The following is a 19,432-nucleotide window of genomic DNA, read 5'->3' as shown; positions in this document are numbered from 1 at the left end:
TGGATAAAATCCAAAAAGTGCATACTGTTTGGAAAGAACGAAGCTGATGGCCTGAAAAATTTTCTCATCCTATATATTTATGAAATTGACACTACAATTTCATTCAGGCTCATTATGCCCAATTTGCGGATTTAAAATGAAAACAAATATTGGGTCAAATATTTATTTACTCAGTATTCTAGTGTTGCTCAATATAACAATGTAACCCATCTTTGTTCTCTGGTTAATTTGGGGAATGAAGACCTTCCACACTGGGCATCAAGAAGCAGAATGAAGTAATTCCAGGTCAGGTGCAGAGAATAAGCAAAAGGATGGGAAAGGTAGGATTAGAGAGCCGTGGATTACGGGGGATATTGAAGACTTGGTCAGGAAGAAGAGGGAGGCGTATGTTAGGTCAAAACAAATGGGTACAGAGTGTGCGCTGGAGGAAGCTAAAAAGGGGAATTAGAAGGGCGAAGAGAGGGCATGAGATGGCTTTGGCTGGTAGGATTAAGGATAATCCTAAGGCATTTTATTCCTATATTAGAGGCAAGAGAGTAGTTAGAGGGAAAATTGGTCCTCTTAGGGACAAGAGTGGAGAGTTGTGTATTGAGTCGGAGGGAATGGGGGAGCTCCTGAATGAATACTTTGCGTCGGTATTCACGAAGGAGAGGGGTTCGGAATCGTGCGGTCTCTTGGAGGGAGCGGAGGTTCAGTTGCAGGATATAGTTATTACGAGAGAGGAAGTGCTAGGGCTTTTAGGTAGCGTAAGGACGGATAAAGCTCCGGGGCCTGATGGTATTTATCCCAGGCTGCTTAGGGAGGCGAAAGATGAAATTGCTGGGCCTCTGGCGCACATCTTTGTCTCTTCTTTGGACACAGGTGAGGTCCCAGAAGACTGGAGGGTAGCAAATGTGGTCCCGTTGTTCAAAAAAGGTAGTAGGGATAACCCTGGGAATTATAGGCCGGTGAGTTTGACGTCGGTGGTAGGGAAGTTAATGGAAAAAATACTTAGGGGTAGGATGTATGAGCATTTGGAGCGTTGCGATCTGATTAGGGATACGCAACATGGCTTTGTTAGAGGGAGGTCTTGCCTTACGAATCTGGTGGAATTCTTTGAGGAGGTGACAAAAACGGTTGACGATGGGAGAGCCGTTGATGTCATCTATATGGATTTCAGTAAGGCGTTTGACAAAGTCCCTCACGGTAGGCTGGTAGAAAAGGTTAAGGCGCATGGGATACGAGGCCAGGTAGCTAGGTGGATTGAGAACTGGTTGGGAAATAGGAGACAGGGGGTAGTTGTGGAGGGTACCTTGTCGGGCTGGAGGCCAGTGACCAGTGGTGTGCCACAGGGCTCGGTACTGGGACCTCTCCTCTTTGTAGTCTACATAAATGACTTAGAAGAGGGCGTAGGTGGTGTGATCAGCAAGTTTGCTGATGACACCAAGATGGCAGGGTTGGCGGGTACAGAACTGGATTGTCAGGTGATACAACAGGATATAGATAGGTTGGTGCAGTGGGCAGATAGGTGGCAGATGGCATTTAATCCTGACAAATGCGAGGTGATGCATTTTGGAAGGAATAATGCAGAGAGGAGCTATGTGATAAAAGGTAGGCCGATTAGGAGTATAGACGTACAGAGGGACCTGGGAGTGCAAGTTCACAAATCCATGAAGGTTGCGTCACAAGTGGAGAACGTTGTTAGGAAGGCTTATGGGATGTTAGCCTTTATAGGAAGGGGCATAGAGTATAAAAGCTGCCGTCTAATGCTTCAGTTATACAGAACGTTGGTTAGACCGCATTTGGAGTAATGCGTCCAGTTCTGGTCACCTTATTACCGGAAGGACGTGGAGTCTCTGGAAAGGGTGCAGAGGAGGTTTACCAGGATGTTGCCTGGCATGGGGGGACTGGGTTACGAGGAGAGATTGAAGAGACTGGGGCTATTCTCCTTGGAAAGACGGAGATTGAGAGGGGACATGATAGAGGTATATAAGATACTGAAGGGAATAGATAGAGTTAATAGTGAGAGACTGCTCCCTAGACTGGGTACGAACACGAGAGGTCATCACTTAAGGGTGAGGGGGGGGGAGGTATAATTTGGAGGTAAGAGGAAGGTTCTTTACGCAGAGAGTTGTGGGGGTCTGGAATGCGCTACCGAGTAGGGTGGTGGAGGCAGGAACGTTGGACTCGTTTAAGATGCAGTTAGATAGGCACATGAGTGAAACGAGAATGGAGGGATATGGTAGGGGCTATTAAATAGGGTTAAACCTCGGGAGACACCGGAAGGGCAGGCTGTATGATTAATATTTTTTGTCTTTATTCCACAGGTGGAGGTCCACCTCGTGTCAAGCGAGGGGCATGCACACGGCGGGTCATGCGTGGGCTGCTCTTGGAAGTCCAGGAGTGGCCTAGTACTTCATGTCGGTGTGTGTGCTTGATCCTGGACCGATAGACGGGCTCCACAACAGCTCAGTGACTAGCACTGCTAGCTGTGCAGATACATGGATTTGGGCCTGTGTCTGTGGGAGTTTGCGCATTCTCCCTGTGGTTGCGTGGGTTTCCTCCGGGCGCTCCGGTTTCCTCCCACACCCCAAAGATGTGCTCTTAGGCTAATCGGTTTCCACCAAATTGACACTATTTCTTCCCTGAATCTGACTGAGTAGGGTCCCATTCGTAGACATGCAGGGTAGAATAGGTGTAGGGCGATGCGGCGGCGCGGGCTCGTTGGGCCGAAGGGCCTGTTTCCCGTGCTGGGTTGTTCTTTGTTCTAATACTGTTCCTTCTACTCTTACCAATGTGCCTCAGGCACAATTTGAGACAACTTTGACTGACCAGGGTACATTTTCTCGATTCAGTTATGTGGGGGCCTCTTCAAATGAGAATGCCAATTAGGTACGGCTTTGTGTATGGCTCTGTGACCCAAAAGGACGGGACTGGGTTTGATCAAACTGATTTTATCGAAGGTACTCACAGTAAGCTATCCAGAAAGCTTAATGTGCTGCATATTAATAAGCTTGCCAATTTACATACCTAGTTGTAAGTTCGACATTCCACAGAAATGCTAACTGTTAAATTTAATGTTTAGAAATTTAACAGGTGGCTGGTTTGAATGATGCTTCTTGTGTATGGTTTTCCACTGCACAGTCATCAAGAATGAACAAAAGTACAGCTGCATGAACATCAAGGGCGGGATTTTACAGACTTACTCAGGAGAGACTGAAAATTTCCGCCCAAGGTCAACAGACATTTCTGTTGTTGGACTCTTGCCCCACTCCGATCCTCCAAATGTCTGAATAAAATCTGAAATTGTCATTAGTGATGATCATGTCTTTAATAAAGTTTTCTTTTGAAGGCCAAAACTAGACTACTGTCATGGAGAGTCTGACAATTTACACTGTCCCTCAGTTCTAAACAAGGCAACTTACACCCAATCCAATGAAGATGGATTTGAAATTTGTTAATTTTACTGTCCTGCTTTATGTTCCAGAGCTCGCTGCTGTTTTGTGAATCAAAGCTTAGTAAAGACAAAACTAAGAGGACAAAGCACAATGGACATCTAAGACAGGGTCCACGATGGCCTCACCACAGCAAGGTTGCATTAATTATTTGACCATTTCACAGTTTATTTACATATATAACAACTGAGAATTTGCAGTATTATTACTGCTGGTATGAAAAGCACAAAATGGAAAATCAGGCTGTCAACTGTACCTTCCCCAATGCTGTTAAAAGCTGGAAGTCAATGTTATCCCTGTGTCTCAGAATTTTAAGGATGCCGTCCAGATAGACTTGGTCTTTGCTAAAACAGCCTAAATAAGACAAATCAGAAATATTTGCTAAGTAATTTCTCTATCCTCAATAATATTTTTCATGTTGTATTCCCACATCAATCTGGGAGCAAGAAGGATAAAGAAACAAGATAGTTGAGTTCGGTGAAAGGGAGGAAGGAAAGAGAGTGAGAGAAGGAGGGAGATAAGAAGGGGTGGAAAGGAGAAAGGGGGGGCAAAAAAGTGTGGGGAGCTAAGTGGGAGGGGGAAGAGTGGGAAAGGAGTAAGAGTGGGAGTGGGGGAAGAATGGGAGGAGATGGAGTGGAAGATGAGGATGGAAGAGGATGGAAGGGATGTAGGGGAAAAGAGTGTGTCTGGAAAAACAAGGGAATGGAAGGATGAAGGAAAATGGAAACTGCAGTTGAGACAAAAGACAAAGGTAAAGAATGAGGTAAGGCACAGAATAAGAGAAAAGTTTCAATCACAGAGACATTTCTTCTGAAAGGAGGTTTCACAGATAAATGAAAAAGCATTTTTCATCACCACAGGCTGTTCCAAGCCACTCTACAACTAATTAAATACTTTAAAAAAGTAACCACTGTTGTAATGTGGCAAAATTGTGTAGCCAATTCACACACAAAACTACAAAAGAGAACTACACATGGAGATAGAATGAAGACTGTAGTGGGAGGGGGTGGGGGGGTAATTTTTCCAGTCCTGTTTTCGGCAGGTGGGAATAGCAATGGGGTTGCAGAAACCAACAGGCGTCCCCAAACAGCTTTTACACCATTGTGATTTTCCATTCTGATTGTCCCCGCTTCCTTGCCAATAATGTGATGGGGTTCTCGCCGTGAAAGGTCTGAAACTCCTTTACCATATATTTTAATATACTTAGCAGGTTTCCCTGCTAAGTATAATCCCCCCACCTAAGTATTATCCCCCCCACCTTAGGATTTCCCACTTCACCAATGTTAATGTCACCTTGGCTGGGTTTACAGCAGCATTTGACAAACAGGAACCTGGTGAAGGGAACCTTCCAGGGACACACAGGAAAGTTCCACTCATTGTTCATACTCAAGTAAACAAAGTTCAGACACGGAGTTAGAAATGTTGAGGCAGAGAAAAATTCAGACATAGGAGAACAGAGATAAGCACAGATATACAAGAAAGAGGGGAGAAAAGTGACAAAGATGTAATCAAAGTGATAGACAAAGAAAACATGAACAGTTGTAAGAAAGAACTAAATTGCAGTTATACGCCACTGCTTTCAAGTGCAACATTATCTCTGGTGGACATACTTGGAGTGGACTGGCCCACTGATTCTCTGTGACTCCCTTCTTCTCAAATGATCTAGATGCTTATTCTGTACTTTACCTTGAACTTTGGGGCAGTACGGTGACACACTGGTTAACACTGCTGCCTCACAGCTCCATGGACCTGGGTTCTTTTCCCAGCTTGGGTCACCGTCTGTGTAGAGTTTGCACATTCTCCCTGTGTTTGCATTGGTTTCCTCCAGGTGCTTCGGTTTCCTCCCACAGTCCAAAGATGTGCAGGTAAGGTGCATTGGCTATGCTAAATTGTCCCTTAGTGTAGGTTAGAGAGATTAGCAGGATAAATACGTGGAATTACGGGGATAGGGCCTGGGCGGGATTGTGGTCAGTGCAGGCTCAATGGGCCAAATGGCCTCCTACTGCACTGTATGGTTTCTATGACTCTACTTCATACAATACCTAGGCCATGGAGGGTCATTTGACCCATTCGGCCAATCAGGCTGAAGTGCACAAATCCTGTGACTGTGTGCAGGCTCTCCAAGTCTGCAGACTGGAGCCAAAGTAATTAGTCACATCTTTCTCACTCTCTGTACATAGTTATTCCTGTTAATAAGTCATTTTTTAGTTACTCCACTTGGTGGTCACCACTCTTTCCAAGGTATTACAGTAATGGAGAGCAATTCTCTCAATATTACTGTTCCCACTGGACACCAACAAATTACAGCAGACCAGGGATCAAATTGGGGCTTCTTAGTTTGTATGGTTCAGCTCGTCAATGGAGAAGTCATGTTGTTTAAGATAATCTTCATTATTTATAATAAACATAAGGGGAAGCTAGATAAATACATGAGAGAGAAAGGGTTAGAAGAATATACTGACAGAAATTGAAGAAATGAGGTCAAGTGAGGAGTAAACACCCACACAGACCAGTTGAGACTAATGACCTGTTTCTGTGCTATAATTTGTATATAATTATCTGCATTAAAATCATCTTTGGACTTCCTGAAAAAAGGAAGATGCAGCAGAGTAACATGATCACAATCATTCAAAGCTCCAGCAACAAAAATTTTAAGATCATACTCTACACTCATACTTGCTAAATCATATATTGAATTAGAATAAGTTGCTACCTGGTTGAGACGTGTCGGTCTGACCACGTTTGGCTCGCACACAATAATCCCACCGAGTGTTTGGATTTTCCACAAATTTCCCAATGTCCTGGAAGAGTTCCCTAAAGGACATGTGGCTAGCCTGGTAGACTGTGTAGTACAGCAGGGCTGCTCTCCAGAGGAAAGGGTCCTTGTGGAACAGTACACTGTGGATGCTGGCCAGTCCCTCTTCTGTTGGGTTGATTGGTTTGAGCCCATATTTTTTGCGACCATTCCAGTTACACCAGGGCTGTAGATTGTTGTTCAAACCTCGAAGGTAATGGGTACCTACACAAGGAAGTCAGTATTAATGCCACAAGACTCGCTATAAAGAAAATTCTCAATCAAGACAGACATATTTTATCAATCCACCCAACTGAAACAACATGAAGTTTGCTTCCCTTCAAGTGTGAAAGCAGCTAATATTTCTGATTTAATTAATGATTGTGGGTTTTTTCTGAGCATTGGATTTTATTTATTTATTTATGCTGCTTTTAACATAAAGTTTACCTGGACTTCCACTTACTACTGTCAGGGGAAGATCTTTGGCATTGGCCCCTGTGGTTAGACACAGGAAGGTGTAAAAATGTCTGGTTAGTCTCATTCAATTTTCCTTCCCTTCCAAAGGTAATCTTTGACAGGACATTTGTTGAGGGACTTCAAATTGCATTTATATAGCACCTAAGCACATCTTAAATGCCCCAAAGCATACTCACATCATCAATTATTTTGAAAAGCCATCGTTATTTAGTCAAATACAGTGGCCATTTTGTCCCATGAACAGCATAAAGATGAATAATCGGATTTGCTCAAAAATACCAATGTTAACTCCTGTTTTCAACAACAAGTGTGAAAGGATCTCACTAAATACGCAAAAAGGCCTTGATTTAACATCTGATTCAAACCACCAACAATACAACATTCAAAATACTGTGTTGGAGAATCAAACTCTGGTTTGCAGCTTGAATCTACTACTGTTAAGCCCAGAAGCCAACAATGCAGCTAACTGAGCCAAGCCTCCATATCCCTGGGCTGAAGAGCTGGAAGATAATGGTGAAAGACCCCCATAGCTGATCATTATCCAGTGACAGTGCTGGTAAAAAATGTATCTGCATGCATCAGATGAGATGGCTTTGGATTGGTGGCCCATCAGCCCATCCACAGTTCAATGGCCAGTAACACTCATTCTCCATATTCTCACATAAAAGATGACCATTTGAGTGTTATAACCAGATAGAATCAATAGAGTCATTAATGTACAGAGTTGTTTTAGGCTGTAAAGAAGGTGGAATCATCATATAGTACTCCAGCCTACACACTTACCCCAGTTGGGTCAGTCAATCTGGAATAGAAGTATCTCAAGCTTGATGTATTGGATAATTCCAGTCTATGATGTCCTTCCAAGTACACTACCAATTACTTAACCACAACATTCTAGATATGTCTACAAACATCAAACTGAGAGGGGAATATATTTAAGGATTTTGTTGAGTATTGGAAACTTATTGGTTACATACTAACTCCTTACCTGTTGAATGGACATTGATTTTAAAATAGGAACAAGTGCTCTGATTAGCAAATAGGTTAGTTGTTGCCCTATTGATTTCAGCACTGTCTCTCCTATTTTCTGAGGCTCAGCTATGAAATATTGATATGGATTCTCACACCTATCTCATGTCTCAGCATCCCCTCTAGCCAGTGCTCTCGAGCAGTAGAAACATTGATGGTCAGAGTCGGACGTCCATTCACTATCGTCATAGAGGCACGAGAAAGCAGATCGTCTGTTAAATGGACTGCAATCTGCAAAGTTAAAAAAATGAAATATACTTTGAAGGTTTACAGAACAGTGACAGCCTGCAGTAACTTAACAGAAAATAGTAATACTAAAAATATATGGAAATCCTTCACCTAAACTTAATGAAACAGCACCAACAGATGAAAAACACCCTTAAAATCCTGAGGTAGATTTCTCATACCCCACCTGTAGTGGATTTGGTGGCAGGTCATAGCAGGAGCCAGAAAGTCAGAAACCCACCAGCGTCAAAACCCACTGCAATTCTCCCAGTGGTGGGTTAATGGCGAGTCAGTTTGCCTGCCGCTGGTGGTATGAACGCCATTTGTATTCATTTGCATCTCATGAACATTCATTAAAACAGCTGCTTGCTGGAATATCGCCATGCCTTCCAAACTTACGTCACACCAGCGGGAAATTATGTCAGCCTCAAACCCATTTGAGAATGAGTGGCATGCACAAGGAGGACCTCAGTTCGCCCAAGACATAGCTTATCCCCTATGTGGTGGCACAGTGGTTAGCACTGCTGCCTCACAGCACCATGGACCCAGGTTCAATTCTCAATTTGGGAGTCTGCATGTTCTCCCCTTGCATGAGTGGGTTTCCCCTGGGCGTTCTCCTCTCACAGTTTGAAAGATGTGCTGGTTAGGTGCATTGGCCATGCTAAATTTTCCGTCTGTACTGTGAGACTCATGGGCCCACTGTTTGGACTGACTCAAACTAGTGCTGCACCGGGCGTTATGGTCTATAGGGGTCTTCTGCTCCTGATGCTTGGCATTATTGTCTGTATATACAGCACAGTGCTGTGGAGCTCATGCACCCTCTTTGATCAACTGAAGTTGAACTGGGGGTGGGGTAAAAGATGAGGGTGGGGCTGATGAGCACAAGGGAGGAAATGGGGAGGAAAGGCTGTGCAAAGGAGAGGTGGGAACAGCAAGGGAAGGTAGAGGGACAAGAAGGTGAAGGAGATTGATGAACAATCTTGCACCCTAACAATGGTACATGTAAAGCTGACAATCAAAGGGGTACCAGATTGTTTACTGGAAGGGGTTGCACGCAGACTCCAGAATGGCAGGGGTAGTGGGTGTCTCTCATGTGGATGGGGGTCACTGGGGAGGGAGGGTTACCTCTGCGCACATTCTCCAAATGGGTTGAGTAGAGGTCCATGAGGAACATGGGTGAAGGGCTTGGGAGGAGGATCAGAATGTTCACCACGACAATGATGGGATCCAGTATTACTGGGGGAGGCTGGAGAAAAATGGGGCTAGTTCTACCTGCACATCCTGAGACTCCAGGTAAACTGGAGGCACGCAAATCTTAGTCCTGAAGTGCAGATCTAGCAGCAACATGTTGAGGTCCGAGAACAATGACTTTGTGCAAAAACAAAAATAAGATCACTTCAGTCTGGGAGGGGTATGAGACAGTGTGAGAGAACCAGTAAAATGGGCTACTGATCTAGCAGGAGGCAAGTCTGCAGGATATGGCCAAGGTGAGTCTGAGCATAAGCAAGAGGATGAGGAGGAGAGACCCAGACAATGGAGGCAACCTGCCACATCGACCTGTGGGGGATTTGGAGAGATATCCACTCATGCTTAATGAATGAAGCTCCAAAGGTGGAATTGGGTGCGAGTTCAGTCCATTCTGGCCAGCGGGAACAATGTCATGGAACCACCCGCCGCCGAAATTCTGGAAACTGGAGCAACTAGGTTTCCTTTAGTAAGAAATTAATACATATTTACCTGGAAGTTCAAGGTTATGTGTTCCGAGAGCTAATGTTGGCAGCTGCAGATACTGCTAATATCTACAACCCAGGAGTAGGGAACCAAAAAGAAATATCAGATATGGTTCATATTCTGGTGAGTGATTCCCCCCCCCCCAGTTTTTCTTGAAATTGCTGAATGTGTATCTCAGGTGAAGACAGAATCAGACTGATGAAATTCAGCCTAGTCTATTACTTTAAAACAGATGTAGAACTAAATAATTACTGAGGTAAAGAAAAATACTGGAAATACCCAGCAGGTCTGGCAGCCTCTCGGGAGAGAAAAGCAAAGTTATCATTTCACATCATTGATCTTTTGGCAGAACTGACATAACTGAGATCTGTTAGCATTTCACACACTGCTGCAATATCCATGGATCATTTCAGAAGCACACAAATGATATACCACTATTTTAACTATAATTTAATGTGATATAAATGTGGCACAAACACCACACACACATACATACAGAGTTTTTGTCAGCGTATTTGCCAATGTAGCTAAAGTAACAATAGATTTCTGTTATAGATGTCATCCAGACGCAAGACTTGACTGTTTGTCCCTCCACAATACTATTTTTAGTTTATAGTCTTTAAACTGTACAAACAAAAACAGTCACACAAAGTAGCAATGCACGACTATATAAATGTATGGTACTGCTCTTTCTACGACAGCTTACATCACCAAGGCAGTCCTCCCTCTCCATGTACTTCTTCACATAGAACCAGATGCGACTCTTGGTGAGAAGACTTCCCCCTGTTACTTGTTCAAACTTCTCATAGCTGCCATACTTCTGCAGAGCCATTTTCATTATCTTGATTGCCTATTGGAAAAAGAAAATGATTTGAAGTACGTTTGTAGAAGTGGAACCAGATATGCAATAAACTGGTTTTCATCTCCTTCAGAAGAACAAAACCAGTCTTCTTATTGTTGGCCTGCTGAATGAAATATGAGAAAGAAATCATTTTGTGCAGTTTCAGACATTTTTAACTCAAGCTTTCTGATACAAGCCAAATTAGGAAACAAGCAAAACATAGATCAAAAACTTTAAAACAAAGTTGATGGTTCACACCATGTCATAATAAAGAACTCAATTAATTCAAAACCAATAGCCAATTCAAGATCATCAGTCGGGTTCACACTTACACTTGCTTCTAGTTTCTTATATTCACATCAGGGCTCTTTCCCCTAGAAGCAGAAAGAACATGTCTTGGTCTTGTAAAGAAAGGCAAAATACAGTGGATGCTGGAATCTGAAACAAAAGTAGAAAATGCTGGAGAAACTCAGCAGCTCTGACAGTGAAGAAAGAATAGGATGATCCCCCAAAGACAAGAGGGGGCAATGTGGAAGGAGGGTTGTGCAAGGAGTGGAGTGAAGGAAGGAAAACACTAGGGGCATGTGAATGGAGGGTATGCAAGGAGGGGGGTAGGCAAAGGCTCACAACGGTTGGCAGAAGGGCAATGAAGTGGATGAAGAAGACGAACAATGGAAGGCAGATGGAAGACCCAGGGAGGGACGTTGGACCCCAAAAAGGCTGCATGACAGGTAGACAAACAAGGAGGTCGAAGGGCTAGCACTTGTATTATCGGTCAGGGCTACGGACTGTAAAATATGAGCTGGGTGCCTTTTAATGTGACACACTGAACAGATCAGGGCTTCGGTGCTTTGTGAAGGTTACATGTCCATAGTCCTTCTTGGAAATGGGAACCATGTCAAGACTCCTGTTTAAATCCAGGAGCTCATAGACAGGACTGAGAGTGTAGACATTCCTATTCTGAAATAGGAAGGAGTCACAGATAATAGATAGGCAGTCCGCGTGCTATGTGCACCACACAGTCTGACATCAGAGATAGGAGACAGTTCAGAAGTGACCATGCAGCAGGAGCAATCATTGGAAGTGTGGTGTACTCCAGCTGCAGGGAGAGGCAAGAGCTGTGAACACAGGGCTGTCCAACAGTTGATGTCCCTGGGTTTGATGGGCTCTATACTAGGGTTCAGAGGGTATGGTGATGGTCACAGGGGGCATCTGCAGCCTGTAAATAGGGAACACATAATTTGGGTGAGGGTGAGGAGAAACCTTTGTAGGTGATAGTGCACATATCCTCCAAATGGGATGGTTATAGATCCATGTGAGACATGGGCACCTTGCAGGTGATGAGCTCAGGAAGACTGTGATGGCCTCAGGAGGACTTGCAGCTGGGAGGCAATGGCCTAGTGGTATTATCGCTTGACTATTCATCCAGAGCATCAGTTAATGTTCTGGGATCCAGATTTGAATCCCACCAGACCAGGTGGTGGTATTTGACTTCCACAAAAATGATCTAGAATTAAAAATCTACAGATGACCATTAACAATTGTCGGAGAAACACATCTGGTTTACTAATGTCCTTTAGGGAAGGAAATCTGCTATCCTTGCCTGGTCTGGCCTACATATGACTCCAGACCCACAGCAATGTGGTTGTCTCTTTACTGTCCTCAGGGCTGTATAATAAATGCTGGCCCAACCAGCAATGCCCACATTCTATAAATTAATTAAAAAGGTTTGAAGCTAGTGTTTAACAACAGAAGAAGTTTTAGGGTGGCACGGTAGCACAGTGGTTAGCACAGCTGCTTCGCAGCTCCAGGGACCTGGGGTGGATTCCCTGCTTGGGTCACTATCTGTGTGGACTTTGCACATTCTCCTCGCGTCTGCGTGGGTTTCCTCCAGGTGCTCCAGTTTCCTCCCACAGTTCAAGGATGTGCGGGTTAGATTGATTGGCCATGCCAAATTGACCGTAGATACATAGGTGAGAGAGATTATTGGGGAAAATATGTATGGATATAGGGGTAGGGCCTGGGTGGGATTGTGCAGACTCGGTGGGCTGAATAGCCTCTTTCTGTACTGTAGGGTTTCTATGATTTCTATGAATATCCAATAGCACAACAACTGATCCAGTATTAGCAGGGGAGGCTGGAGAACCCTACCTGCACATCGTGAAACTCCAGGTAAATCGGAGGCATGTGGGCAGCGAGATAAGGAGGGTCAAACTCCATTCTGTGATAAAGGTGCAGCGCCACCATCTTGAGGCTCAGTTAAAATGGCGTCTTCAATATTGAAAGCAAGATTAGTTCCATCTGTGAGGAGTATGATGAAATGTGGGAGGACCTAAAAGCTGGAGCTCCTTCTTGCGACATATATTCCCTTGTTGGTGCCGCTACTGTGGGTAGGTTCCAGGGCAATTACATAGGACTCAGAGCCCATTGTCCAGGAAGCAAGAGCAAGCCAAATTGCTAATTTAGCGTTTTGAAAGGGATCAGCACAATTCAGTAGGCTCATATCAAATTTTGGAAAGCTGCGTAGTGGAAGACAGTGAGGCAGCTTTGGAGAGTGAAGGCTATAGTGAAAGGAGCACAAATATATCAAATGTTGTCTTTCCATTAGTGAAAGGGAATCATGGGTTAACAATGTCATTCATCAGTAAGGTGACACTGCGCATTGCTCCAGCAAGAATCACTGCATGTGGGACAAGGCATAGCGGTGTGTGAGCATCAACAGGGGGCTGAGGAGCAGAGACCCAGACTTTAAGGCAACTGGCAGCATTAAGGGAGCAATCTTATCCAAAGATTCTAAGTGCTGAATGAACGTGAAAGCGGCAGAGTTCAGATCTATCCTTTTGGTGGAGCCACAAATGCAATCTTATGCACTTTGTGCATCTGATTCCAGCTAGTAGGGGGAGGGGGATGAGGCGTAAACCAGCTCCTCACGTTAAAGGGTACAATCACGCATGTGCAGATCTCTCTGTTTTGTTGCACAGAACACAAAGATCTGTCAGTCAGCTCCCCCTGGATATCACCCCTACTTTTTAATCACTGGCTTCCCCGGCAAATTGGCCCCCCACCCCCCTGAATATCGCTCCCCCCCTCAAATCACAGGCCGATCGCATCCCCCTGGCCCAGTCACCCCCAGACCCAGCCGACCATCATGTCAGAGTGGAAAAACATTAAACAATGGGTGGTCCTCTTTCTAAGCTTCTTGGTGGAGATACAATTTCTACAGTTGTCTTCATAAGGGTTTAAATTATATATGTAATTTACCAGATCAAAGAAAGGTTGGAAAGCAATTAGTGAACAAGGGAAGACCTTAAGTAGCATACATGGGGATTGCAGGGTTTTTTTTGTGATTTGGGGATTATCAGTTTGTTTTTCTCATAGAAATAGGCAATTTCATTTGGAGCCTGGAATCAGCTTTGAGATAAGTAGAGAGAGAAATCTGCTACAAGCTGTAGATCAGGAAGAAAAGCGCTAATTTGGAGTCACAGAGCAATAAAACAACGAGGCCCATGTTTGAGTTGGGGTATCCACAACAGCGAGGTGTTTAAAGATATGTTGGAGGTCCCGGAGCCAGATGCTAGTGAAAAGTCCTGAAGATATCTCAAACCTTGGAGAATAGCAGGAAAACTGAGGAGAATTAAAATTAATTCACAAGAGCTGTGGCATACCATGGTTTGGTTCCAGGAGAAGTGAAGAAACCCTCAAGATCCCGTAATCTATAGGGGAACTCTTGTGCGGAAACAAAAGTAGGAAAAGGAGCATCCCATTCAAATTCTCAAGTGGAAAGAGCAAGTGAATGTGAAATATATAGTGTCAAGTTAGTAGTACTTGCTTTGTTTTAATCTTGCACAAATGATTTTTGTTTCAAATGTGAAACTTTGTGATATAATTCTTTCAATTAATAAATGGGAGTTCATTTTTATTAAGTTAATGGTCTCATTTGAGATCATAACACCATTCTCAATGATGTACTTCAATGATTAAATATCCTTCAGTGCCTGCATATCAAAATGGTGCACTGTTTATATTATAATCTTAATGTAATTTTAATTTGACATTGTCCTTCCCTCAATATACTGTCCATTTCTCGGTTACCTGCCAAATTTGTCTATTTCTGGTGTTACATGAAAGCTACATGTTTACTTTTGATTTGATTTTTTGAATTGACTTGATTTATTATTGCCATATGTATCACCATACAGTGAAAAGTATTGTTTCTTGTGTGCTATACAGACAGAGTATACCTTTCATAGAGAAAGAAATGAGTGAGTGCAGAATGTACTGTTACAATCATAGCTAGGATATAGAGAAAGATCAACTTAATGCAAAATAAGTTAATTCAAAAGTCTGACGGTAGTAGGGAAGACGTTTACATGCTTTCTACTAGATTATTTAGTCTATACTTTAATTTTTTTGATGCAAGTTACAATGCAATTTAGGCTGCAGTCATTATTAAACATACCTCCGACAACTAAACAGAGCACACAGTCATTGCTGATGTCAGGAAATAGCTTAGCAAGTTGCCCATCAATTCTTCACCCAAAACCATCCAAATTCATTCAGATGGAGTGAGAATTTAGACTCAAATTTAATTCAGTTCCAAAACTCGATGATATGTTTAGAATGATCGGAGGAGAGTGGGGATGTCGGTAATGTTTTTTCTAATCTTTTGCACCATGCTGGCCTGTTCATTTCAGCTCATGATATCTTTTAACTCTTTAGCATGATGTTGTAACTAGGACAGTTTGTGAGGAGCCTGTGAGGCTATGGGCAGCTAACCGGGAACACTGCAGACATGTAACACAGGGTTGGTCTTTCCTTTCAAACTATCCACTGAAAGGGAAGGGGGAATCTGACTGTTCAGCGAAGCTAAATAAACTCAAATATAAAGCAAAATTCCAGCAATCTTCAAAAAGACAGGGCACTATTTTAAGAGATCTGAATGATATTCTCCTCCTCTCAGCTCCAAACCACAGGAACTTACATTGACACAGCACCTTTAACATAAAGGAATACCCCAAATTCTTCCACAAAAAATAGACAAAAGTAAAACAGACAAGGAGTCAAGACAGTTAACGTTAGGTGAGATGAGCAAAAATTCGGTCAGAAATGTGGCTTGAGGAGTTTTATTTAATGTGGAGAGAGAGATAGAAAGATGCAGGAGAAAGTAGAGAGAAAATTCCAAAGAATAGGAAGTTTGCCAATGTTGGGGAAAGGATTGATCAACAAATGGAGATGGGATACAGGAGATTTCAGAAAAAAGATGGGGCAAAACAACAGAAGATTGTATGACATCAAGAATTTTACTACTTATTCATGGGGAACAGTAAGACAGTGTAAGAATGTCGGAGTGGGGAATGGGGGGATGATAAGTAAGCGAACCTTTCCTGTAACAAACTGTCTGGATTCCATTTTGGCTCCATCTCATTGTGTTGTGAACCCTAAGCAAACAGGACTCTTACAGATTGGTAATGGATATGAAAAAACACTCATATTTAGGTAGTAACTTCTCATTAGCTAACATAGTCAGAAGGTAATAGTATTGTGGTTAAACCACTGGATTAGCAAACAAGTAGTGGTCATTAGTTTAAATCCCAGCACCCAAATAATAAAACTGAATTCTGGTCATTTGTGAACTGGCGCTAGCAGAGGCAAAATACCATAAAATCGTTGGGTAGTAATTTGACATGTCCTTTAGGCAAAGCAAGCCTACCAGTCCCATCTGGTTTGGCCTGTGCACAACTCGAGTCACACACTATATAGCTGAATCTTAAACCATTCAGTTGTCAAGGCAACCACGGTATCTTAAATAATTAGTATAGCTCTACTCTGCTGGCACTGCCCATATCCAAAAACAATTTCCGTGAGTCGGGGTTGAGTTTTATTCAAAAAGAGGAGGTTTTGAGAACCAAAATTTTGTATGACCATTGCGAAGCTGTCAAAATACTATTTCTGTAACATCTATCACAATGAGAACAAAAAGTATTTAAGATTTAAGCTTTTTAAGAGGTTGACAGACTTGATGCAATTTGAAACAATGAAAATGCTGCAGCTAAAGCAGTCTCAGATCCATTCTAATGCTTGCGCTATTCATGCCCAGGATGGCAGCTATTGGGCCTTTGTTCAAGATTATCAGAAGCCAGAGTTAACACCAGAGTATTGATATCACATATTGAACAGACTGTCTTTTTAGCTGTCTGCATAAAATAAACATGGTTTTAATTAATTGAAATAATTGAATGTGGATGAAAATTATGAGGATGATCTGATATTGTGGTGTTCATAATCTGAGCAGAACAAGTGATGGTAAAGTTGTTCAATTCTGTAAGGCCACAGGTTAAGGAAATGGTAAATAGGAAAATATTAATAAATTTGCGATTACCAGCTTAGCAACAATGATGGGATTGAACTAATTCTCACCACCACTGGCAGATCAGGACTAGCCAGTCTTCCTTTAGTCACCTGTATCCCTCTCAGTAACAGTAGTTTGGATTTAGTTTGGAGGCAGCAGCCCTACTTCGCAGCTGGAAAGAAGTGAATGCACCTCTGCCAATCTGGAGGTCTCTGTTTAACATGGCTCAGGTAACTGAATACCTAAAGTTGTGGCATCTGTCACTCTGAGTCAGCATGTCCTACCTCCAAGAATGCACAGCCAATGACAGGGCCAGCAGTCCTTCAGTCCCAGCATTTCCACTAGAAGTGGAAGCCAGTTCTGGAACTGCCATGAGCTCTGGACCAGAAGTATTAATGGAGACCTGGAAGACTTGCGAGAGGAGTCAGGGATCACCCCAGGTTACTCGAGCAAGTTATGGCAAGGTTGGAGGGGGGGCAGTCAGAGGGTCGTTCACAAAAGCTGAAGTGCATCTTTCCATCTGGGCCACCTGTGCCACTGGGGGCAAAATGGGAGGGGAGCTTTTGTGGTGCCACTGCGAGCAGAGTGGGGGAGGGGGGGTCCTTTGTGGACCACAGGCTCTCTGAGCAGGAGAGAGCACCCTCTCATTCCTGATCCCACAAGCAGGTTATTGGGGTATACCTGGTTGCTGCAGTGGTGGGAAGAGGCCTCTACATGTCCATTTGGTGGTCTCAATTGACCTGTTAGAGAGGCAGGCTGCTCGCCACCTTCCCTGTCACTGGTAAAATACCAGCCAATGTGGGAATGCAATGCGAATGACAGCCCCTGCCAACCCACTTGATATTATTCATACCCTCTCTCTCCCACAACAGGGCAGTGAGGGAAGGTAGTGTAAAATTCCATCATTGTCTACCCAGTTCATCCTTGGTCTTGTTCAGCTGCTTCATCTATGTGCCTCTGCCTACAAGACAAGTTAAATCCCAAGAACAATTTGAGTAAATATCTTTAATTGTCAGATTCTCTAGATTGCCAGCTGTTTAACTTCCCTTTTTTATGAAGTGGTCAGGCTAACCTATCGTTGGAGAAAAACATAATAGCAAAAGAATGTCTTTGATTTGTACTTTTTAAAATTTTTTTGGTTGTAATTTGCTGGCACTTTGAACAAATTTTGATTTTTGATATAGATTCATGCATTTGGGAAAATAGCTCTGGTGATTACATTGCTGCAATATTGGAATATTGTCTTCCTAATTTTCAACCTCCTGGTTTCAATTAAAAATCCTGCAGTTTTTTTTCCCACAGCACTGCGGCAATTAGGATTGGGTGGCTCGGTGGCACAGTGGTTAGCACTGCTGCCTCACAGTGCCAGGGACTCGAGTTCAATTCTGGCCTCGGATCTCTGTCTGTGTGCATGTTCTCCCAAGTCTGCAAGATTTTCCTACAGGTGCCCCGGTTTCCTCCCACAGTCCAAAGATGTGCGGGTTACATGGCTTGGCCGTACATAAATTGCCCCTTAGTGTAAGGGGGATTAGCAGGGTAAATATGTGGAGGGTTACAGGGATAGGGCCCAGGTGGGATTGTTGTCAGTGCAGGCTTGATGGGCTGAATGGCCTCCTTCTGCTGTAAGGATTCAATGATTTTATTCTACGAAATTTGAGAGAATATTATTAGAAATAACAATAGCACCATCTAGTGATGATTAGGAAAACAGGAATATTATTTATTTGAATTTTCTGACCATACCTTTGTTACAGGTTACAGAGCACCTGTAATAATGGAATTGTTAGATAGAGAAAAGGTTAATCTTATTTTCCATCTTGGGAACCACAAGTTATTGACGCTTCTCATCCCACTTAGTAGTGCAGATGGCAGACATTCATCTATTTCCATAGCTAATTTTTCCTGGAACAGGTTTCTAAACTATTGCCAGAGTCTTATAGCTTGAGGAGGCACCACACTGCATCAAGCATGGCTGACCAGCAATCTCTCCCATTCTTACTGCTTGCCATTGGTATCTATTGGAACGAGTTTGCAGTCTGATACTCAATCTGTTGGCTGTTGTTATGAATGCATCATCCTTGGCCATCAAGTCCAAGATGGGAATTGCTAACGCCTCATGGAATATTTACTCTCAGCAAATCTGGTGCACAATCAACAATAGTTTGGATAATACTGTACAGAATTCACAGTGTTGTCATCAGTATTCATTCATTGTCTAGTTTCATTGTCGTTATTTCTCCTACTCATTCCTTCACTACCTCTGTCACAGAATGGTTACAGCACAAAAAGAGTTCATCAGTGTATTGTGTCCATATCAACTCTCTGCAAGAGCTACTCAGCTAGCCCCACTCCTTACCCTTTTACTGTAGCCCTGGAAATTCACCCTCTTGAACCTGCCTATATCAAACTCTCAGGCTGTGCATTCCAGATCCTAACCACTCACTGCATTAAAAATTTTTCCTCCTGTCATCATTGATTTTGCTTTGCCATTTACCTCATCTTAGTGTCGTCTGGTTCTCAATCCATCTGTGAGTGGGAAATGTTCCTTACTT

General features: G+C 43.2%; 1 protein-coding gene across 2 annotated transcripts in view; it reads right to left on the bottom strand.

Annotated features, from left to right (window-relative positions):
* Window positions 1-19,432, bottom strand: part of matcap2 (microtubule associated tyrosine carboxypeptidase 2) — a 42,674-nt gene that overhangs the window by 10,507 nt on the left and 12,735 nt on the right. For both annotated transcript variants that reach the window (XM_080203739.1, XM_080203748.1), the window contains exons 3-6: window positions 10,397-10,540; window positions 7,833-7,965; window positions 6,148-6,453; window positions 3,691-3,788 (exon numbers count right to left, since the gene is read on the bottom strand). In XM_080203739.1, coding sequence (XP_080059865.1) covers window positions 3,691-3,788; window positions 6,148-6,453; window positions 7,833-7,965; window positions 10,397-10,540 — 681 coding nt within the window. The remainder of the gene's footprint in view (window positions 1-3,690; window positions 3,789-6,147; window positions 6,454-7,832; window positions 7,966-10,396; window positions 10,541-19,432) is intronic.

This window comes from Carcharhinus amblyrhynchos, chromosome 2 (assembly GCF_965287045.1).
Source record: "Carcharhinus amblyrhynchos chromosome 2, sCarAmb.v2.hapA, whole genome shotgun sequence".
Taxonomy (NCBI): domain Eukaryota; kingdom Metazoa; phylum Chordata; class Chondrichthyes; order Carcharhiniformes; family Carcharhinidae; genus Carcharhinus; species Carcharhinus amblyrhynchos.
The sequence above is the reverse complement of the archived record's forward strand: the minus strand, read 5'-3'. Positions and strand labels throughout refer to the sequence as shown.